At 43.0% G+C, this 23,038-nt stretch overlaps 1 protein-coding gene across 1 annotated transcript in view; it reads right to left on the bottom strand.

The window, feature by feature from the left end:
• LRMDA (leucine rich melanocyte differentiation associated) overlaps positions 1-23,038 on the bottom strand; it is a 1,051,049-nt gene that overhangs the window by 823,885 nt on the left and 204,126 nt on the right. The window contains exon 3 of the mRNA XM_059397881.1: positions 20,467-20,547. Within this exon, the coding sequence (XP_059253864.1) occupies positions 20,467-20,547 (81 nt within the window). The remainder of the gene's footprint in view (positions 1-20,466; positions 20,548-23,038) is intronic.

Genomic DNA, 23,038 nt, shown 5'->3' with positions numbered 1-23,038 from the left:
CTGACAATTCCTTTCATTCATTACTCCAAACATTTATTCCATTCCTACTATGTGTTGGGCAATGCGCTAAGAACAGAGTAGAGAAAATAAATAGGAAATTAATATGAATAGGAAGTTAGAGAACGGTTTGAGAGGTAAAAGATGGAAAATTGCAAAGAAGGGTTGCATAAAGGGTGAGGAAAGAGAATAAAGAATATTGACTATCTGTCCAAATGAGGTCCCAGCCCCTAGGAGCATCCCCAGACACAAAAGGTCAGAGTGCAGAGAAAAAATATTCTACACCCAATTTGTTACCCTTTTGTGAGCTGGTTTCACATTTGTGCTCCGCAATTTATCATTCTGGAACACAGAATTGAGAGTCAAAGGGTCCTTAGAGAATACAGGGGTTTATATCCATGTTTTGTCCCCAAGATGAGGGGCCACCAGCGGGCAGGGTCCAGGTCTACCAAGAGTCTCAGAACAGACCCTGTCCTGTACAGGCACTGAGCATGGGCTTTCGTCATTCAACAATTTGTGTTTTTTGAATCACAAAGTCAAGATACACAATACCAAATATTATGTCTGCTTTCTCAGCTGAAAAATAAAGGTTTTAAACCAGGTGACCTGCAAGGTCTTTTCTAGTTCTGACCGTCTACGTGGCAAGGCCTAAGCAATTTTCAGATTTCCCCTTATCCCAAACTTTCAGTGGGGGAGGAAGCTTAGATGACATGGCATGGCTCTAAATGGTTTTACCTGCAACCCTATAAGCCACTCACAAGATTCCATAAAACATACCCTTAAACGAAATGGGAAATCCAGCAAACGCTTTTTTTTTGTAATGCATATACCGGAAGCATGTGGCTTCTGTCGGCTTCTTTGAAGCGGGGCTCGATCCCAGGACCCTGAGATCACAACCCGAGCCAAAGGCAGAGGCCTTAACCCACTGAGCCACCCAGGCACCCTGCGATTATAGTCTTTTTAGGCAAAAAGGCAAATAGTGTGTATTATCAGGCAACCCCTTTAATGGAACTAGGAACCATCAAAAGCCAATGGTGGAAAGAAGAAAGACAAGTAAGCATCATAGGGAAGAAAAGAACAGAAGGCCCTGGTGGTTGGAGCTAACAGTTTCTAGAGAAAGAAACCATACCTCAAAGGAGAAAACCAGCGCCTTCCAAAGAGAAATCATCTGTATCACTCTAGTCCTTACCCACACAATCTCAAAGTCCCCAGGCCCCACTTGCCCAAATGCTCCTCCTTCGAGGCTTGTCTATGTAAACTATAGAGCTCTCAAAAGGCCACTCAGCTTGGAATAAAAACATTCTTCCCTGATGACCACACAAGAAAACAAAATAACCTGTTTAAGATTGTGCTAATAATGTTATAACCCATCAATTTGAAATCCCTTCAGACATGTGTTACTTTCGAGTTTCTTCTGGGTTTCTGTCCCAGAGTAGCCTGAGGGAAATGAAGCCATCACAAATGAAATAAGGGGTCTACCTAACCCATAAACCAAGAGAGTAGGTTGGAAAGTTCTTTCTTGCGAATAACAAAAAATTAACGAGATGGAATCAAAGGGCAGCTGTGGAGTAGAGAAAGTCCTTTTTAAAACATGATTTACTTCTGAAACCTTTATAATCTCTTTATTGCACAAGGAGTCCATGTAAAACCGTATCCTCTTGAAAGAAAAGTGAGACAGGAATATTCAAGGGAAGAGGCACAGAACACAGGGTTTTGGCTTGCAGGTCTGTTTGGTAAAGGAAGGCACACGATAATCCACAGGATCAAAGAAAACTCAGTAGGAGGAGCTGTCAGGGGAATCCTGGCGGACAACAACCAGAGTCATGACTAAGGATCCTGGCACACTTCAACACTAACTACCCCTCCACGCATCAGGCAGCAGCCAGCCAAGTCCCTAAAGCCAAAGGACTAGACTATTTGTAGGTACTGAGGCTACATGATAGGAACACAAAGTTTCATGATACAATTCCCCCTAGCTTGTTTTTAGACATTTTTTCTAAAGATTTTATTTATTTGACAGAGATCACAAGTAGGCAGAGAGGCAGGCAGAAAGTGAGAGAGGAGGAAGCAGACTCCCTGCCGAGCAGAGAGCCCGATGAGGGGCTCGATCCCAGGACCCTGAGATCATGACCTGAGCCGACTAGCTTGTTTTTATGTTTGAAGATTCTGATAATAAGTTCAACCTGGAAAAAAAAATTTTTCAAATATTAAAGAGCCAAAAATCTCCCCACTTCCTTCTTGGAGAATGGAGTCAGGCCAACTCTGATCTCAGACCCCTGTAAACCTCTTCACGTCCTAAGCCACTACCACCACCACAATAACAGGACCAGGGTTAGCAAGTTATGTCCGAGAAGGCCCAAGTGGACTTGCTCCCCTGAGTATCTCACATAAAGTTCCCAGGTCTCCAGGGAAGAAAAGAGGTCACCGAGAGGTGGGATGGGCACATGCCGATCTGTAGGCAAGAGCAGAGAAAGCGGAGGAGTCCAGAGAAGCCTGGTTGCAAGCGCACAGAATTCCCCGCAGGCAAAGGAGACCAAAACCCTCACCAACAGGCCAGGCTCACTCGCTTGTGCTCCTCCATGTCAGAAGGAGGAGAAGGGACCTTACGGCCCCACAATGTACTCCTTTAGGCATTCTTAACCTCCGCTCTCTCCCCTCTTGTTTAGCCAGATTTCAGATCTCTGCAAACAAAACAAGCCTCAATCTACAACCAGGAGGGAAGCAGAAAGAACTCATCTAGTGACCCAAGAGTATGGAGCTGGAGAAATCAGCACCTAAAAGCAGGGCTGCCTGTTTCCCCTAGAGGCCTGCTGGGAGCCAGGAGAGAAGGAGGAATGGAGGAGGCTAGGAAGGCAGGCTCTCCGCAGCCCTTCCTCCCACCAGGAACACTCCAGCATAGCCACACCTCTCACTTTTTTTCAAGCCTCACAATTTGGGGGCAGAACTTAAGAAGGGAAATTTATGCAGCAAATGGAAACAAAAAAGCTAGTAATGTTTTCCCACTTACCTTTTCTTCCCAGTTCTATTGAGAAATAATGGACATACATTTCTGTAAGTTTAAGGCCTACCACAGGATGGTCTGATTTCCATACATTGTACAATGATAACCACAATAGGGTCCACTAACCTCCACCTTCTCCATTCATTGTTTTTTTTTTTTTTTTGTACATGTAATGTTAATTTTAAAGGTAAGATAATGAAAATATAAGTTGTTCCACAGTATACTAATATATTATATATTGGCACCTTTCTAGGTCAATATACATGTATTTCACTCATTTTTAAATGGCTGTATCATCTTTCATATAACTGATACACCAAAATTTATTTCAAGCATTTCCTTACTGTTAGGTATTATATCAGGAGTCCCATAACATGTCCCCTCAGGCCACCTCTGATTTCATCTGCACTAAAATGGACAATTCCATACAAATGCAGAATCAGTTTAATCTGACAGCATGCTTGTTTTGGAGTGTTTGTTTTGTTTTTTTTTTAAACATTCATGGCATTTTATTTTGGGGATGTTTGGACAGAATAGACTCCTCCTTTCCATAACTGTGCACACCTCCTTGCTACTGCTTTGTTATTGTAACTGTGACCACTCTGTGGACCTCCTCCCCGATTAACATTGTCGATGGACTACTGCATAGCTCGCCCAAACACCACTGCTTAACTACAAGAGGGCCACTCAAGGACTGGGACCATCTCCTCCTACTGTTTCAATCTGTTTCCATCCTAGTTCTCAAGACACAGCAAGTGCTTAATAAACATTTCTCCATTTATTTTTAAAGAGAAAAAAAAATAGAAAGATTTGCTGTGATTAAGGGAAGAGAAAGTGATAACAAGAAAGATCTTCAAGTCTTCTGCCCTGTGCGGCTTGGGCTTCTACAGAAAGAGATCCTGCACGTTTCAAAGTCACTTTAGAGCTTACAAAGTAAACACACATTCCAAGTTACTCCTTTTTTGCTAATAAAGGAGATTTCTCTTTCCTGCCTAAAGGTCATTTATACCCTTGATATTCTGAGAACAAGCACCCAGTGACCAAGTGGGGACATTATGGTGAGGTTTTATAAAGAGGCAAATATTGCTCCTACTATCACACCAGATCTATAACATCAGACAATGTTTCATTAGCTAACAAGACATTTGCTTTCAATGAATGAAAACTATAATAAAGAGTTGCTATATTTTAAAAAGTAATGAATGTAATTTTTGCTCTATTTTATGTCACTATAAAAAAGGGCCTTAAGTGTACTTCTCATCTGCTCCTCTTCTTTAACTACCATAATTTATGCAGATAAATGTTGGATGAATTGCATCAAGAACACTACTCAGATTGCTATCCATAAAAGTACTTAGCTATCATTTTCTTTTTCTCCTATTTATATGTCTTTGTATTACAAAAATCAAGTTACCAACATTAAAAATGATATATTGTCACCAAAAGTACTGAGGCATAACACTGGATAATAAATGATTAGTCTTTGAAGGTGAAGACCAAGTTTAAGAGATAGCAAAGCGTTTGTTGTGGCGGACCCTTTCCAAACTGCAGTTGATAGAGGGAAGCTTACAAGTGACAAAAATTGACACCGTGCTAACACTATCAGCCTGCAGATTTACTGCAAAACCCTAACGTACTGTCAAGGGCAGATCAATGTTTGTGATAATTCACAAAATAATTTGGCTTTACATAATAGACATAACATTACATGACTTAGAAATGCAACCCTTGGTGTCTAGATGCAAACATGGGGAGGCGGCTACTGGCTTCTCCACCCTTGCCAGAACCTCAGCCCCTCCAGGGCTCAGGCTGAAGGAGGAGAACAGGCTCCCTCAAGGGGATTCTCACCTTTCCTGTTTTCTCACCCACCTACCGCAAAGAACTTCGTAGGGAAAAAGATCTGTCCTCTGAGAAAGCACTGCTCCCTCCCTCATTATTTCCAAGAACAGAACCCAACACTAACAGTATGACAGAGTAAGAGCCAATTTACATGCGTGGAAATGGAAATGATACCAGTCCACACATGAAAAGACCTGCCAAACCAAAGATGTCTTTGTGGGGATCCCAAATGCTGTATAAGGACCTAAACACATGGAGCAGAGAACGCTAGAAGTTGACAGCATGCTGCTTGTCAACACTTTACACTAAAACGAAGGTCCTTCAGTGCTAATACATTGCTTAAGCTCTTACATGCCTTAAGAGATATTTACAAACTTGGCCCACCATTTAATCCTAACCCTATGACGGGCAAGAAGGAATCTACTAGACTCTAATCCCATGGGGGCAGGGAGCAGACCACTTGGCATATAGTAGATGCATTTTACCTATTTGTTAAATAAATTAGCAAAGCAGCATTTTCCAACTCCTTTATTCCCAGGAGTTCCCACATTACTATTTTCGCTATCCTCATGCTGGAACACTTGAAGAAGGTTGACGTAATCTACTTTATTAACTATGCATTGTTAGATCACCAGTTAAAAGTTCATACTTCAATGAAGTTTAGTACAAAGGTTCCTATTCCTTTCAGTAATTCCTTCATGGGGAAAAAATTTATTGAGCCACTAACTTTATGTAAGGCGTCATTCCAGGAGTTCAGGATATATCCACTGGGAGTGGGGTTGGGGGGGAAACACAGACCAAAAAAAAAGCCCCGAATTCATCGTATATGCATTTGGGAACTAATCTAAAAATACCAATATAAATCACTGACCCCACCAATAAAGGTATACTGATGGCCTGCAAAGGCCACCAGCACTTCCTCTGCCTGTGATCATCCCACACACTGATGATCAATTAGGGCACACTCTCCAGGAGGCAAGACTGAGGAGCCTCGGTACAAGCATCCCGGGCAGCCACTTCTACGTGAGCAAGATGGCACGCATTTACCAAGATACCATGCAAAGTAGGAAACATTTGAGGCATAGATTCAGCCCACAATACACTTCGGGTCTACTTGAGGAAAAGAGCCTTTCACAAAAAATAGTAATTCAGCCTGATACAAGGAGTTGCAGGGGTTACTGCAAAATAATTCAGACAAGAATGGTTCAGATCACAGGTAGGGCTAGAACCACCAACGTGCTGCTCAGCTTTCAGCTGTGCGGCCCTTCTTTTGAAGCAATTGCCACTACAGCCCCAGGAGAGGCTCTCGACGTGTTGTATATAATTTTGATTTTAGAATTAACAAAGGGAATGGAGGGGACAGGTGGTGATATTAGTGGTATAGGTTTTTTTTTTAATTTTTATTTTTTTATTAACATATAATGTATTATTAGCCCCAGGGGTACAGGTCTGTGAATCACCAGGTTTACACACTTCACAGCACTCACCATAGCATATAACCTGCCCAGTGTCCATAACCCAACCACCCTCTCCTTACCCCCCTCCCCCCGGCAACCCTGGGTTTGTTTTGTGAGATTAACAGTCTCTTACAGTTTGTCTCCCTCCCGATCCCATCTCTTTTCATATTGTTTTTAATGGACCAAGGATGGGCTTTCTTCTCAGTTATCTACTCGTAACAACCTGCCCCAAGTTAGCATTAATGGTAAAAGAAAAAATCCTACTTTAAAGACTGCACAGGAAAGACATTCTAATTAAAGACATTCTAATTAAAAATAAAAGTAGTAAGTTTCTTCATCTGTTGTTCTTTTTTTTTTTAAGATTTTATTTATTTATTTGATAGAAAGAGATCACAAGTAGGCAGAGGGAGAGGAGGAAGCAGGCTCCCTGCTGAGTAGAGAGCCCTATGCGGGACTCGATCCCAGGACCCTGAGATCATGACCTGAGCCAAAGGCAGCGGCTTAACCCACTGAGCCACCCAGGCACCCTCTTCATCTGTTGTTCTAACAAGGAATTCGTACCAGGTAACCATGGTTCTCTCCTGCTCTCTGATTCTAAGCAACACAGGCGCTAAGGTTCCATTAACCAAAGTAAATTTCCACATCCAAGCATACCACTCCTCTTCATCTCCATCCCAGTCACCTTCCTGAAAAAAGGCAGTTACCTGCATTTAATATGCGTAACTGACTGAGCCAACCAGTACTTATTTCCCAAGCCAGGACCTCCTTGGGAATTTACAGACATGAGAAATTGATATTTTTAGGTATAGGTCTTAATGATAAGCCTAAAAAGTCAGTCCATCATTATTTGGTTTAATTAAAAGTACAGGAAAAGAGAGGGGCCTGGATTCAGAGATGCTAAGGACTCTGTGGGCTCTGACATTTTAGGATTTAACTATACAACCCAACTCCCAAAGGTTGGGCAAATAAGAAGCAAGAAGGGAGCGTGGGTGTTGGACTGTTTCAGGTCTCTACAGTGGTCAGAACGGTCCCACCAATGATAATCAGAAACGCCCCTCACTGGAGCCTTCATCTCTATGAAAGTTTTTTTTTTTTTAAGTAATTTCATTGCTGTATATACATAAATAAATCTGGACTGTCTGCCTTTAAAAACACCATATCACAGAGTAATACTATGCAAACTATTCTGACTTTTGCACCTGTTTTATTCTTAATGTGCAGATCAGCACGTTGGCCTATTGTATCAAAAGAACAACAAGCTACCAAAACACTGAGCTCTTACTGGTTTCATTATAGCTGGTAACTTTCTCTTGCCTGAAAATTCACAACTGAAAGATTTTTTTCATTTGCATTAGGTTTCAGTTTTCTCAAACTACTAAGTAAATTGTGACCGTATTGACCTGACACCAAGAAAACGATAATAAAAGTGACAATGTACCACATCTATAATCTCCTGTTTGAAATCTTTCTAGATTTTATATATTCACACATACTATATATATATATATATATATATATACACACACATATACAAATATATATATATATAAAATATACACATACACAGATACATTCACACACAGATAAATATCTGTGTAGGTGTGTATATACACATAAATTCAGTTTCTCAAAATGTAGGAATTTAATATGGTGTCTCTGCTCTAGATGAGCTAACAATCCTAGCAAGTGTTCATGTTTCTAAAGTGAAAGATAGGGATAGTCATACTCTAAAAAAATTTCAGATAATGTAAAATCAGGACTCTCATACAAATTTAAAATGAACACAGGTAAATTATTTAACAAAATTCATAAGTGAATCAACCAGTAAGATGTACCAATTTGAAGGAGAATTCCAAGCACCACACATATACAAATAATCAGGAATGCTAAAACGATTTTACAAATAGATACAAAACTGGTAACCACGGGGATATAAACAGTTGCACAATACAGGACAATTCATTTGCATGTCTATGGGAAGGAATTATTGGTATTATTATCAGTTTCTCACAAGTTATTTTACAAAATAACTCAAAGACAACAACAACAGGCATAGATAATCCAGAAAGACGCCTTCGACAAAACACACAGGACTTTTTGTTGCCAAAGTCATTCACAGTTTTTCCTAACATTACTAAGTGAGGTAGAGAAGGATTATAGTTTCACATTATTTCAGGTCAGACTTAGTTTCAAGCTAGTCCACCATAAATTTATTTTTAAACCTTCATTTCCAGAACTTTGGGAGTTTTGTCAATGTCTCATTAAGATCAAAGGGTCTCTTACTCCTTTAACCACAGTACCTTCTGAGGGTTCCTCTATGAAGACCTGACATGTAGTGGGGGCAAATGTTAAGGAATGAGGACAATCCCTCCTACCAATATCATGGCACGTTAGAATGGAAAGAACACCAGTCCACTCCAGCAGCCGACTGGGTTGCAGCCCCACCTGTCACGTTACTCAACTCAGACAAATCACAGGTCCTCTCTAGGACTTGGTTCCCCCCCTCCATCAGTAAATAGAGATTAAGTCCCTTCATATTCTAAAAGACCAGCATTCTACCACCGAAAACACACCTTAGAGACCATGACTTGGCATAAGAAGAAACTTCCAGGGGCGCCTGGGTGGCGCAGTGGGTTAAGCCTCTGCCTTCGGCTCAGGTCATGGTCTCAGGGTCCTGGGATCAAGCTCCGCATCGGGCTCTCTGCTCAGCAGGGAGCCTGCTTCCTCCTCTCTCTCTCTGCCTCTCTGCCTACTTGTGATCTCTCTTTCTCTGTCAAATAAATAAATAAAACATTTTAAAAATAAAAAAAAAGAAGAAGAAGAAACTTCCAGTATGTGTCAGATAAAGAAACTTCAGGTTCCTCTCCTCCATCCAATCCCAATGCAAAGACCCATTCTGCTCTGGAGGGGTTTCTTTCATTCAGTCCAAATATATGTTCAACTCCAGCTCCAATAAATAGTACTTGGGTGACTCTGAGCAAGTTACTAACCCTCTTGGAGCCTTAATTTCCATGTCTGGAAATTGGAAATAAAACTTAAATCTCGGGACGCCTAGGTGGCTCAGTTGGTTAAGCGGCTGCCTTCAGCTCAGGTCATGATCCCAGCGTGCTGGGATTGAGTCCCACATCAGGCTCCTTGCTTGGCAGGGAGCCTGCTTCTCCCTCTGCCTCTAGCCTGCCACTCTGTGTGCTTGTGCTCTATCTCTCTCTCTCTCTCTCTAACAAATAAATAAAATCTTAAAAAAATAAAAAAATACAAAAATCCCTAAGAGCTGCTGGGCCTGACTCCCCCTACTTTCCCTTCTAGTGGTTCCACTTTCACATTTCCCCTCAAGATTACTATATATAGTGGATATTCTTAAGAATTTATTGTTGAGGGGCACCTGGGTGGCTCAGTCATTAAGCGTCTGCCTTCAGCTCAGGTCATGGTCCCAGGGTCCTGGGATCAAGCCTCACATCGGGCTCCCTGCTCAGCAGGAACTCTGCCTCTCCCTCTCCTACTCCCCCTACTTGTGTTCCCCGCTCACTGTGTCTCTCTCTAATAAATAAACAAAATCTTTAAAAAAAAAAAAAATTTACTGTTGAGGGATGCCTGGGTGACACAGATGGTTAAGCATCCAACTCTTGATTTCAGCTCACGTCATTATGTTAGGGTCCTGGGATCACCACTATGTACGGCTCCATGCTCAAGCAGAAGTCCACTTTAGATTTTCTCTCTCCCTACTTCCCTCTCCCTCTGTCCCATCCCTACACTCTCTAAAATAAATAAATAAATATTTTTTAAAAAGAATTTAAAGTTGAATATACTTTTTCCCAGATATTCAGGTAGATTTTCAGTATGTATATCGCATTTCCTCAAAATCAAGTACCAAGCCTTCAACTTTGTTTCACATTGCCATAGTGTTCCAGGTATTTTTGCCTTTTCGCATTCCTCTACCCTGAAAGAACAAACCTCCCTGTCCCTTTCTTTTCCTCATTTCTCCAATGCATCCTCCAAACCCCAGCTCAGAAATTCCTTCCCCCATGCATACGTCCCTGATGCCCTCAATTGGGTTAGTGTCCTTAGTGGAGCTTCCATAAGCACCTTGCATCCCTTCCTTCCCGAACCCTCCTCCCACATCACAGAACACGGTATGACACAAGTCCAAAACCACTAGGCTCTCTGTCAGAACATGAGTTCCTTCAGGCAAGTCAGAATACCACCCACGTTTGTATTCCTAGTACCAAGCCTAGTGCCTGGCATAGAGTTGGTGCTCAACATTGATGCTTGCAGATGGGAATGCAGTTCCCTCTAGCTCCTAATACAGGAATTTCTCAATTATATATTAATAAATGATGCTACCATGTGACTATACAAAGACGATTCTGTCACTTAGGGTCTGTCGATGTCAGTATAGGAAAGGAAAGTTGTACATGGTTTTGGACCTCAGTGGGAAAGCTGGTACAAAGAGGGGACACATGGGATCCAATGAGCTCATGGGTAGAACACGAGTCAGCGGTCTAAACTAAGCACAGAAACAGCTACATTAGCTAGAGTGGAGGCTGGACTAAGTCCCAGAGATTAGAAGAGAACAGCATTAGCCAAAGTATATTTTTTGGATTATTAGACCATAGGAAGGTCCCTGATTAAAAACAAAAAAACAAAACAAAACTCGTGGGACTAGATCAGTGGGTGAGACTATATACCCTCCTCTTAGACATATGATGTGCACCTGAGTACATCCCATGTTAACACAAATACTGAATTTTGTTCTACTTGGAATTTCCACCACAGTCCTCCCCACAGATACTATAAGAAGGAAGGATTCTATTACACCATGCTGTTGGGACCACGGGTCAGAAATGAGCCCAGAGTTAGACCTACAAAGGAAACACAGCTAACAAAGCTCAGCCAGGCACTGAGTGGCAGACTGAGCCAACAGACGAGAACCAAGCCAAGAAAGCCAGAGACAGGACAAGACGGGCAAAGCCCCATCCAAAGCAGTTAACCTGGTATCGTAGAGTACCCTTCTCCATAGACTGTGGGCATCTCAAGGCAGATGCCCTGCTTAGGTTAACACTTTGTCTTCAGAGCTTCAACAAGATCGTCTTTCTGATACAGCTCCAGAGATCTACAGCAGCTAGAGCATGAAAAGAGCCAAGCTGAGCAAAATAGACGGAAGGTTGTGGTTCACAACCCTGATGAATGTTAAAATTACCTGGCGTACTACTTTAGGAATTCCAGATTTCCTAGGCTCCCACCCCAGGCCAACTACATTAGATACTGATAACCAAGAAATGGACAGCCGAGAAATACCTCTTTGCTAGACAGGGGACTTTGATAAGCTTCCTATAGCATCCTCTCCCACCATAGCAAATCTGGCCTCCACTAAAGGAAGCAGCAGAGCCCTGGCCCAACGAGAGCCAAATCCTAGTGACGATTCCCCACAACTCCACCCCTGTCCCAAGGGTTCGCTATGAAAAGTGCCACAAATTTCCCCCAGAAAGTGCCACTCTAGCCTTTCCTTAAAAATAGCTTGGCTTCCTTGGAGGGGTCAGATGCATGGCCTTCAGAGGGAAAAGCATAAACACAACTCTTGCCAAACCAGGCTCTCAACACTTAAATCGGCTCGCTCTCAAGTCCGCACAAAGTTCCAAGAACAAGGAGAGTCTTCTATAAAGGGTTTAACAGCAGACCCTGGTTATGCAAGGCGTCCAGATCTAGTTCTCAAAATGCTTCATGTTCAGAAGTTCTGATTAATTATTACTTTACCGAACCAAAGTGAGTTATGTACTTCTGTCATTTCGGCCAGGATCTTCTCCAAGCTGCCAAAAACACGAGCTTACCCAAATACCAAAACTATGTAGGAAGGCTACAGAATGTCCTCACCAGAGACAAGACAGAATTTTCACTTCATAAATCAACAAACTCTGAAAAGGCAGCCAGTTGAAAAGACAAGCTACCCTGATGAAATATTTTCTTAATTCACCTCATTCAGGGTAATTGATTTTTTTTTTTTTTTTACTTCACGAACAAGTAATTTTTAATGTAAATAATAAAGTCAGTTAACCGTGTACTCTTATTGCATGTGGAATGACAAAGTTTTTATCTGAATTAATTAGGTGATTTTTCACTAATACAGATTTGTTGCTTTTACTTAAGACTTTGTTTTTAATCAAATCCCTTCTTGCCCTGACCCTCTCACCCTGCTCTTAGCTGAAATGGAAAGCAACGAAAGTTAGTTAAAATGTGTTTTCCTGTGTGCTTCTTTCCAAATGATTACAATGGCAAAACCCTTAGCATCAGTACAGAACCTACCCAGCCTCCCTCTGAGCATGTAGTATGCAAATCCCAGGCCCTATTTAGAATGTGTTTTGGGGTATCTGGGTGGCTCAGTTGGTTAATCATCTGTCTTCAGCTCAGGTCAAGGTCCCAGGGTCATGGGATCAAGCTCCACATTAGGCTCCCTGCTCAGTGGAGAGTCTGCTTCTCCCACCACCCCCCACCCAGCCACCCCAACCCTGCTCATGCTATATCTTTCTCTCAAATAAATAAATATAATCCTTTAAAAATGTGTTTCACATTTATTTCATCCCTGTATCATCACTGTTGGATGCGTCAACCACAATTCTAACATGCACATTATTGCCATACAACTTTGCACATCACAGTTCCTGGTTTTTTTGTTTGTTTTTTTGTTTTGTTTTGTTTTTTTAAAGATTTTATTTATTTATTTGACAGACAGAGATCACAAGTAGGCAGAGAGACAGGCAGAGAGAGGGGGGAAGCAGGCTCCCAGCTGAGCAGAGAGCCGGATGTGGGGCTCAATCCCAGGACTCTGGGATCATGACCCAAGCCAAAGGCAGAGGCTTTAACCTGCTGAGCCACCCAGGCGCCCCCACAGTTCCTGCTTTTAAGAATAAAATTAATGGGGTGCCTGGGTGGCTCAGTGGGTTAAGCCGCTGCCTTCGGCTCGGGTCATGATCTCAGGGTCCTGGGATCGAGTCCCTCATCGGGCTCTCTGCTCAGCAGGGAGCCTGCTTCCCTTCCTCTCTCTCTGCCTGCCTCTCCGTCTGCTTGTGATTTCTCTCTGTCGAATAAATAAATAAAATCTAAAAAAAAAAAAAAAAAGAATAAAATTAATGACAGTGGGTAGAAACTCAAGCTGTTTTGCCAGAGAGGGCAAATTCTTCCCCTTTAAGAGAAGAACATTCAAACTGGCAAAAAGAGGAGACCCCCAGTTTACATTCCCCCCCCATATCTTATCTCTGGGCTTCCCATCCTAATCAGGAGGCAGAAAGAACAGAGCTGATGGGGGGGCAGGAGACAAAATTACTTCCACATCCTGTAATTTGTCTGGTATATTGGAACTGAGGAGCAGGCTCATGAAACACACACCGCAATCGTTTTTTTTTTTATTTTATTTTAACATTATTACTTTACTTTGGAGCACTTTTTTTTTTTCCTGGAGCAAAATGTTTTCAGCCATTTTAAGTGATTTTTTTTTTTTTTACAAAGTTCAATGAAAAAGCAAAAAGTCCCCATTTCACCCTCCATGTGAAAGGCCAATCTTTATATCACGTGTATCATTTGCCAGAAAAGGGTACGACGTGTGTGCATGTCTGTGTCACTTCTGTCAAAATTGTTTCCATGCACCAAAATCTTATTGGTCTAGCCAAAGGGGTAATAAAACACAAATATGTGTCATCCTCCTAGAGGTTACGTGGATCAGCGGCATCTGTGTGTCCCATGGGACCCTGTTAGGGAGGCGCGGTCTCGAGTCGCAGCCGGACCTCCTGCATCAGGAATCTACACTTTATCAGGGTCCCCAAAAGATGCACATGCACTGCATAATGTGAGAAGCACTGATCTAGTAAAAACAAAAACAAAAAACAAAACAAGAAAAAACAAAAAAACCTCCCACTCAAGGTACACAGCATGTTCTCTCCGAAGTTCACCCTGCTTCTGCTCAGATCCTTCCAAAGTCTAGGGGTGCAGGACTGTAAAACCCTAGCGGAGGCCTTTGTGGTTTTCGGCAGAGTCAAGCAGTCATTCCTCAAACCAGGCAGCAAGGGAGGACAGGCAGGGAGAAGCGCCGAGAGGGGTGGCGGCAGGAGCGCACCCCCCCCACACACACCCCCCCCCCCCCCCCCCCCCCCCCCCCCCCCCCCCCCGGGACACCCCCCCCCCCCCCCCGCAGCCCGTGTGTCTCAACACAGCAGAGTCATTAATTAAGATGCGGCCGGCTGCTGGCGTAGCAGTCACTCTGGCGTTCCCTGTCTGCTTGGGACTGGCGTGAGGTGTGAGAATCTGGGTAGCCTTCTCCATGGCTCTGCCCCGCTGGCGTTGATTGTGTATGATTAATGATTTAAAGGAATAAAAAGAGAAAGGTCAACTTCTGAGTTCAAGACAGAGCAGCTACATAGGGAGTAATTAAGATACTTGTGTAAGCATGATTAATAAGCACAAACTGGCACTCTGGGCAGTAAACAAGACACAAGCAGATGGTTAGCATGGAAAAGGGTTTCTTTTTTTCCCCCTTTCCTAAAAGCAATTTTTCAGCAGCTTGAAACTTGGCTTGTGAATTCTTTTCCTCCCCCCACCAAGTCTCAAAAAACTCATTATCTCCACATCCTTTAAAAAATAAAAAATAAAATAAAATAAAAAAGTGGTGAACCCCTTTCAAGTCTCACTCATTCTCTCTTTCAAAAAAGATACCTTATTATTTTATTTTATTTTTACAGATAACTAGAGTTTGCTTGTAAAATGGATGCAACTCATCTTTGTTTCTCGCTGCCTTTTATGTCAGGCATCCCATGCATTGCCAAGCCTGACAAGGTGGTTCACTGCAGAGTCTTTTAACTCCCACCCACCACTTCTCCCCCACCCCCCATCCTGTGATGGGCAGAACAGAGGCATCAATGGTGGCATTTCTGGAGAGTGCTGGCAGGCAGGTGTCAGAGCCGTCCGGCAGGCGCCCCTCACGAACACTAATCAGCCCTGGTGTTCTTTTACAATCCATATCTAATTCGCAAGTTTCATTCTTTCTGAAAAACAATTACTAGGTTTTGAAGTTCATTGTGCATTTACTCAACTGTCTCTTCACATTAACGTAAAGTGGGAACAAGAGAAAATAGAGTCAGCAGGGAAGGGACATCAAAAGATGTTAAGAGTGGATGAAGGCTTTATTTTAAGAGTAATATAATTACAGATGTGTGCACTATTTTACAATAAATGAAACACAAAAGGTGTATCCCTGTACTTTCAAGATTGTGTGTGTGTGTGTGTGTGTGTGTGTGTGTGTGTGTAGAGGCAAAGAGACACAGACCACGAGACATAGAAGAGAGACACTCAGATGTACACTTTCCTGTGGGGATGGGAAGAGAATAAGAGAGGTCATTTAGGACTTCAGAAAGCAAAGATTTTCCCAGGATCAGAAGAGTAAGGTATGCACCCCAAATAGCAAAGAGGAAGACAAAATAATAATTTATCAGTGACAGAGCAGGTAGACTCAGTGAGGGAAGGAAAGGGAAGGACAGAGAGAAAAAGAAATAGAGAAAGAAGTGGGGAAGGAAGGAAGGGCAGAGAGAGAACAAAGAGAAACGGAAAGTGGGCTCTTAAGCCAAACTGGACAGGGAATCGGCATACTTGACGAAGAAAGCACCAGCGACCTGGAGTCCTCCCAAATTGCAGTTCTTAAACCTCCTAAAGACCACAAGGAGTTCCTAGCCCCTGGACCACTGTCACCCACGGTGAGGATGACCGGTCCTTGCCAGACCCAGAAATCCACTTTGTACAGCAAGCTGCCCCGCATCTCCCTAGGACGGCCTTGGTGCAGAGACCAGGTCTGAGCTCCCCACACCCCAGCCAGTGCCAGTGGCCAACTATGTTCTCTTCTGCCTCACCACAAAAACAAAAACAAAAACAAAACCCTCGAAACACACACACACACACACACACACACACACACACCCCACCCCAAGCTTCCCCCAATGAAAAATTATATTATCACCACGATGCTTGGCCTCATGCCTCAAGCCTTTTTATTTTCTGTTTTATACCAAACACCTTGGTAATTCTTTTATCAGCACTTTCTGAAGGTGTTAAAAAAAAATAACCGAAAATGTTTGGAATACTCTCATTACTCCAAGTAGAATGGAATGCTTTTCTGTAGAAAGCTTCAGTCCCTTCAAGATGCTCATGTGCTCTGTGATTTGTCCAGAGGAGCATAAAGCACCTCATTTCCCAAACTGACATGACTTTAAAAGCTGCCCCTCTCCCCAAGACCTGGGTTCCATGGCATACTCTTTGAGAACCACAGATTTCCATTTAAAAAACTCTTTGCTGTTTGAGAGTAGTAACTCATTTACCCTCAGTCTTTTCTTTCTCTAGCCTGAACATACCAACTGTCCAAGATTTTCCCTTCAGAGATCTATTTTCTACCCCTTGAATCATTTTTCCACCGGCCTGCCCCACCTCCCATTTTTTTCCACATTCCCTTTGAACTCTGAGAAGCAGCTCCAGAGCTCCAACAAGGATCTCATTCATGCAGCATGGAGTGAAAAAGGCTGAGCACATCCCATTCCCTTTAATGCAGCTCCAGATTATACTGGAGTCTTGCCTGGTTACCCCACTTTATCTGCGAGTGCAAACTGAGGGCTCTCTCCAGATAACTCACATCCATAATTCTATTTGTTCCAAAGTTATTTAGAAGTTTCTGGAATAGGTACAAAAAAATCTCAACACTGTGGAGGCAGAGAGAAGGGGAAGAAAGGAAATGCTCACATTTGGCAGGGTCCACACTCCCAGCTCACATACACCCCTCTAAGGATGTACTGTTTAGAAAAAGGCGTATAAAACTACAGCAGTGTATAGACATCAGTGTTCTCTACAGCCCAAGAAAAGGAAAGTAAGGGGGAAAAAATGTATGTTTTTTTCTTCATTAGGATCCATCCTTAATCTAAGACGCATCACCTTTCACCTAACTTGCTTAAAGAGGCTCCCAAGTCAGTTTCCCTAATTCCCATCTCTTACCCTAGAACTAAATTTGAATGCATGTCAAACACTACTTCCGCTATGCCCCTCCTCTACTCAAGCACACATTTCAACTTCCCTACAATCCTAAGACATAGGTATGGTTATTATCCCCGTTATATGAATGAGAAAACTGAAAGAGGTCAACTCCCCCAAGATCACACAGCTAGAAAGTGGGGGAGCCAGGATTTGAATCCTGGACCCTCTGGTTCCAGGATCATCCTTGCTGCCATGGTTCTCTATTCCCAAAGCCCCACCCAGCTGTTCAATAGTAGCTTCCCACTGTCCCAGCACACTGGTACCCACCACGCTTCCTCCAACCTCCCCAACTTCCATTCTCTTCTCTATTGTCCCAGGATTTGTTCATGTGTCACAAGGTCTAAGATCTTGCTGGCCATTCTTTTTTTCAAGATTTATCTATTTGAGAGAGAGTATGTGTGCGCATGAGCCTGTGCAAGTTTGGGGCGGGGGCAGATGAAGAAAGAGAATACCAAGCAGAGTCCCTATTGAGTGTGGAGCCTGATGCCGGGCTCCATCTCACCACCCTGAGATCACGACCTGAGTCGAAATTAAGAGTCAGAGCCTCAACCAACTGAGCCACCCAGGTGGCCCCCTTTCTAACCATTCTAAGCACCACTGTCCTTTCCTGTGAATTCTCTTAACATGTGGCCTATTGCACACAGCTTCAGGCTAAAGGAGTTTATGGCTTATATTTTTCACCAATGTTTTTAATGTTAACGGTTGCTCTATCTCCTCAACTAGATCAGAAATTCCTTAAGGTTTCAAAGTAGCTGCTTATAGGCTGAATAAATAAACGGGCATCTTTCAACTACTACCCAACGTAGCCCTTATTGGGCAGAATACTTTTCTTGCTGCCCAATATGTCTCTGGCACCAAAGCTGCCTCCAAAATTTTCTCCCATCTTCCTTTTCCTTTCAAGCCTAAGCCTCCATTTTATTGTCTCCTGGGGCTGGCCCACAAATTGAAATAGAATATGATGCTTAATTTTACATCAACCAGTTAAGCTGCTTTAAACACTTCAATATTCCCCAAATGTAGTTAAATATATGAACTTGCACTTAGAGTTGTCAACAACGCATTGACAATTTGTTTTATAGTTGCATGTTAATCTACAATCTGTTTAATGCAATCCAATACATTATTCGGGATAGTGATATATAAATTTAAGTCTTAGAGCATGAAATATCATTTAGGATTAAGGCTCTAATCTCTTAACAGAGGAGATGTTCGCACACAAAGGCAAGCAGCAAAGAAGAGCCCCTGCATATAAAAGGCATCATCACTGCTTCCTGCACCAAGGAAACCAGCTACAGCAAATGCCCCTCGCGGAGGGCAGGGGGAAAAAGGAGACAAAAGTAACCTTCCTTCCTGCCCCAAAGCAAAAACTCTCTCACTAAATCAGCCTCCCAAAATGGTTAAAAATTCTGACCCAGGACACTGCTGTTGACTACCTCTTCTTCCTCCCCAAAGTCCTCAGGTAAGAGAACAGTAGCAATGGCAGTGGGGACTCACTCATGTAATACAACCAGAGGAAGTAGGTACTCTTACTACTCCCACAGTGTCAGTGAAGAAACCGAGGCAGAGACAGGAAGGGACCCTGTTGAGCCGGGCAGTCTGGCGGCAGAATGTGGTTTCTTCACACACTCTTTACCCCGCTAATCACCCCATACAAGACATTCGTCGTCAGGCTAACTTCCAAACCAAAGTCTGGAGACCACTACAAGTTCCTCATGATAAAATAATTGTTCAGTAAACACTGTGAGCAATTAAAGAAAACAAAAACTAAAAATATAAGATATTCGCTGTCCTCAAGAAGTTCACAGCAGAAGAAATGAGGCCAAGACTCAAGAAGAGATCAGGAGGTCATTAAAATGCCAAAAGAGGGATCAGCGGAGAGGACCCAGGAGAAGAGCTGTTAACTCTGGGGAGACTAGGATGGAAACAGACTAAGAGATGAGGGCAGGTGAAGGGGCCCCAGCTCCTCCTTTAATGGAGGACCAAGCACCCCCATTAAAGACCTATGGAAAGGGCTAGCCTAAGACTCAGCTACAAAATGTCACTTATCCATATGTGAAACAGCCCACCGACAAACGAAGATGCTGCAGGGCACCTCCCTTTCAGGTGGGGGACCCAACCACAGCCTGCGCCCTACACACAGCCCACACAGACGTCTCCTCTGAAAGCATCTATGGGTCACTCTGATGGGGCACATCTTTCCACAGAGCCCAGCTCCACTGTGATTAACTGCAACATAAGGACACCATCTCAGATATTCCCTGGCTGATCCACTTGAAAACCCAGAGACACGCCTGATTCCAGCATGGCTGGAAGCCCTCAGGAACCTCAGACACATGGGCAGATGGTCTGCACGCAGTCAAACGAGCAGCAGGTTGGCCTCGAAAGGTACCTGCCCAGTGAACCAGCAATCCCGCTGGGGTGGTCAGCCTCCAAGAACTGGCCCCCTCACAACCTTTATCAACTTCGTGCTTCCCTATTTGGAAGTGATATGTATTTCAGAAACGTCGAACTGCTTAGAAAAGTTTGGTGATAAAATGAATAGGCTGTTTGCTCTCCATATTGAAATACCTGATTTCAGACTGTCAAAGTGCTTTCAGTTATAGTAGGAAATGTACAAAGTTAGCTTTGCTGGTTTTGACAACCATAAAACAAACAAACAAACAAAAACCATTTAGCAGTTACATGTACCGGTTGAAGTGCCCAGGTTTCAAAGTTAAAATTGGTGCTAGCCAACTTCTAACATTTTTAATGTTTTTTAGGAGAGCAAAAACATGTAACTTTTCAGAGAGTTCTTATGGCCTCTCTGAGGAGAAGTTTCTGGAAATCCGGTCTGCTTGCCAGAAATATTTGTTACTTTCATGCAGTAATTCAAAAGAAGCCCAAGAAAACTAGAGCAAAGTTAATTTTACTGTTTCATTTCTAAAACAGGATAAGTGTCACATGACTAAAAATAGTGTCATTGTGACTTCAAATTCCTGAGCTGTTAAGGATTTCCTTTCATTTCCCTCTCCTGTCTTCTCAAACACATGCTTTTTCATTCTGGTTTTAATTGCTTCAAATATATGAAATCCCCACTATTTTTTCTGAAAGCTCTTATAAAGCCATTGTCAGATTACTCACTTTGTCAAACTTTCTCTTCCAAGACGCTGGTGTTCACATCTGCGGCCTGCACGAGGTCTGGCTTTACCTCCTGTGCTCAACCTATTCCAAGACAAGTAGTTACTAGCATGTCAGTAAATCTTTCAATGAAAGAAGAAAGAGGAAGAAAGGAAGGGGAGGGAAGGGAAAGGGACAAAAGCCAAACAATGAAAGAGTCCAGGTATTAAGGAAAATGCAGATGATTCAGAATGTACCAGTTACAGAGCCGAATGCTAAATCTGGTTGCCTCTGTTCGTCTGCCCGTTGGTCTTAAAGGTCCATGAGTAAAACTCTCTTAGCGAATTGTAGCATACTACCAAGTAAGAACTGTTGGTGGTTCCAGTTCAACTGCCATGAACTGACTAGAATGACTAGCACGATCTCAGGAACTGCCAGGACAACCCCAGAAAGATGTGTTATCTCCAGGGTAGAGTAAGGCTCTAGAGGCTGAAAATCTACCTACAGTCATAGAGCTAATAAGCAAAAGAGCCAAGAACTAAACCCTCCTGCCATCTCCTGCTAAAACAATCTGATCCTGAATTACAATTGCTGCATAGCTAAGAGGGTAATCTTTTCAACCCAAGACCTGCTTCCCAGCTTGGCCTTAGCTATGTCCCTTAACCAAAGAAAGAGGACACGTTCAGACAATGCCTTATCCCAAAGGGCGGCCACTGACTGCTGGTGTGACTTGCAGTCTTAGGAAGCAGAGGTCCCTACGAAAACCACCCCCTGGGACTTCACTAAGCAAATCCTGAAGAACTACATGCTGCTTAGCAGACACAGAGGAGACTGGGTCAGAGCACTGTGGACAAAAGGGTGTATTCAGCGGACACCAAAAATTCAGAACGGAATGCTAATGGCATTTTTCTTACAACAGTGCTTACATTTTAAGCTTGATGTTCTGTGAGGCAGATGCCCAAACGTAGATATTGGGCTCGAGTTGCAAGGAGTACCTTCTCACACAGAAGCATAAGACACTTGAAGCTATGAACAAAAACTAAATAAAACTAGGCCTTAAAAGATTAACAATGAGTTTGTAGTAAGATGAAATTATGTCTAAACAGCTGGGGGTAAAGCATATGAGCCCGTGCTGGTCTGAGTCTCTCCCAGTGTCAACACACGTAAGCGGAACCCATGCACACTCTACGAGTGCGTCCGCAATGCTGTTTTTATCATTTATCTTGTACACAACTGGGTTTTTACACTGTCACCTTCCAATTCTCCCATACTCTCCACTTTTTCTTCAGCGAAGGGGCAAATTTAATTAATTTTAATTTAGATTTAATTTAGATTCCTCTTCTGTAAGACCTGATGAGATCTTTAGCTAGGCAAGAGGGAGACGGGAGCGACGAAATTTGACTTCTCCCTCAAGAGAGCAGACTCTCACCCATCACCCTCAAGTGACAATTAGCAGTTTCTGCCGCACATTATATGAGCAGAACTAATAAGGCAAAGGAATCGAGGGCAGGCTTTTCCCTTCACAATCCTGTCTGAAGCTTAAAAGAAAGTCTGAAAACTAATGAATTCTGAATTCATGTCAGCTCAGTAGAGAGCAAAGTCTTTTATCTTCACCTGGAATAGAAATGAAAGAAGAAAAGCCCAACGGTTCATCCACTTCCCCTAAAACATGCTCTGCTTCAGTCCTATTCTTGGCTAAGAGAGTCTGGACTCCATTGAAGCTGGAACAGGTCTTAAAAATTGCATGAACCATGACCCACCTTATTTTAAAAGGGAGCAAATTTGAGCTCAGAGAAGTGAAGCACTTTGCCCAGAGTCACAAAGCCAGTCTTCAGATCCAACATCCCTGGCCTTGAGACACCACCATGCTAGCAGAAGAGGTTTTACTCCAAATGTTTAGAATGGTTTACCCAAATTTTTCCTCCAAGTGGTTCTGAAATTCCAAATCAACGTATGTAATATGCGTAAACTCAAGAGAGGCATTAACGGACTCAGAGAGAAGCCATCAAAGGGGACCCCATCTCCAGACTATGCCTCCTGAACCAATATAAGAAACACACCTCTGCTCCTATGCGCAGATCCATGCCCCTACAATGCGTTCCTGTAAGACCCAGATAGAGCATCTCCCACGGATTCCCTAAAAGGAACGCACCAGAACAGTTTGCAAAAGAGCTGACTGCACGTTCTCTGAGAAAGAAAGTCCTAGGCCCGAAGATTAAAACAAAGTATAAGCAGCTCAAAACCCAAGAGGAAAGGCTTAATGCTTCACAGAATGACTCACGGACAAGTTTAAAGAAGAAGCAGGTTATCAGACAAAATAGTTCTGCAGGGCACTGTGATGTAGTAAGGAAAACAGCCAGTTCCTAACTAAGTTTATCTGCTCTGACAGCTTCTGTCTTGGCCTGGCAGAGGTTGAGTGTCTACACAATGAACATAAAGATAACCTATGATGGCTACACATCCCCATCCATTCGCCAAAGGTCACTAAGGATTGAGCATTTTGCTTCAGTGCCTCCGCTAATCCAAAGACGTGCCAATCTGCTTACTGTTACACAACATCAGGAGGTTCGGATTTTACTTACCGAGGGATGTCGGA

Source organism: Mustela nigripes, chromosome 4, assembly GCF_022355385.1.
Source record: "Mustela nigripes isolate SB6536 chromosome 4, MUSNIG.SB6536, whole genome shotgun sequence".
In the NCBI taxonomy this organism is placed as follows: Eukaryota; Metazoa; Chordata; class Mammalia; order Carnivora; family Mustelidae; genus Mustela; species Mustela nigripes.
This window is presented reverse-complemented; position numbering and strand designations above follow the sequence as displayed.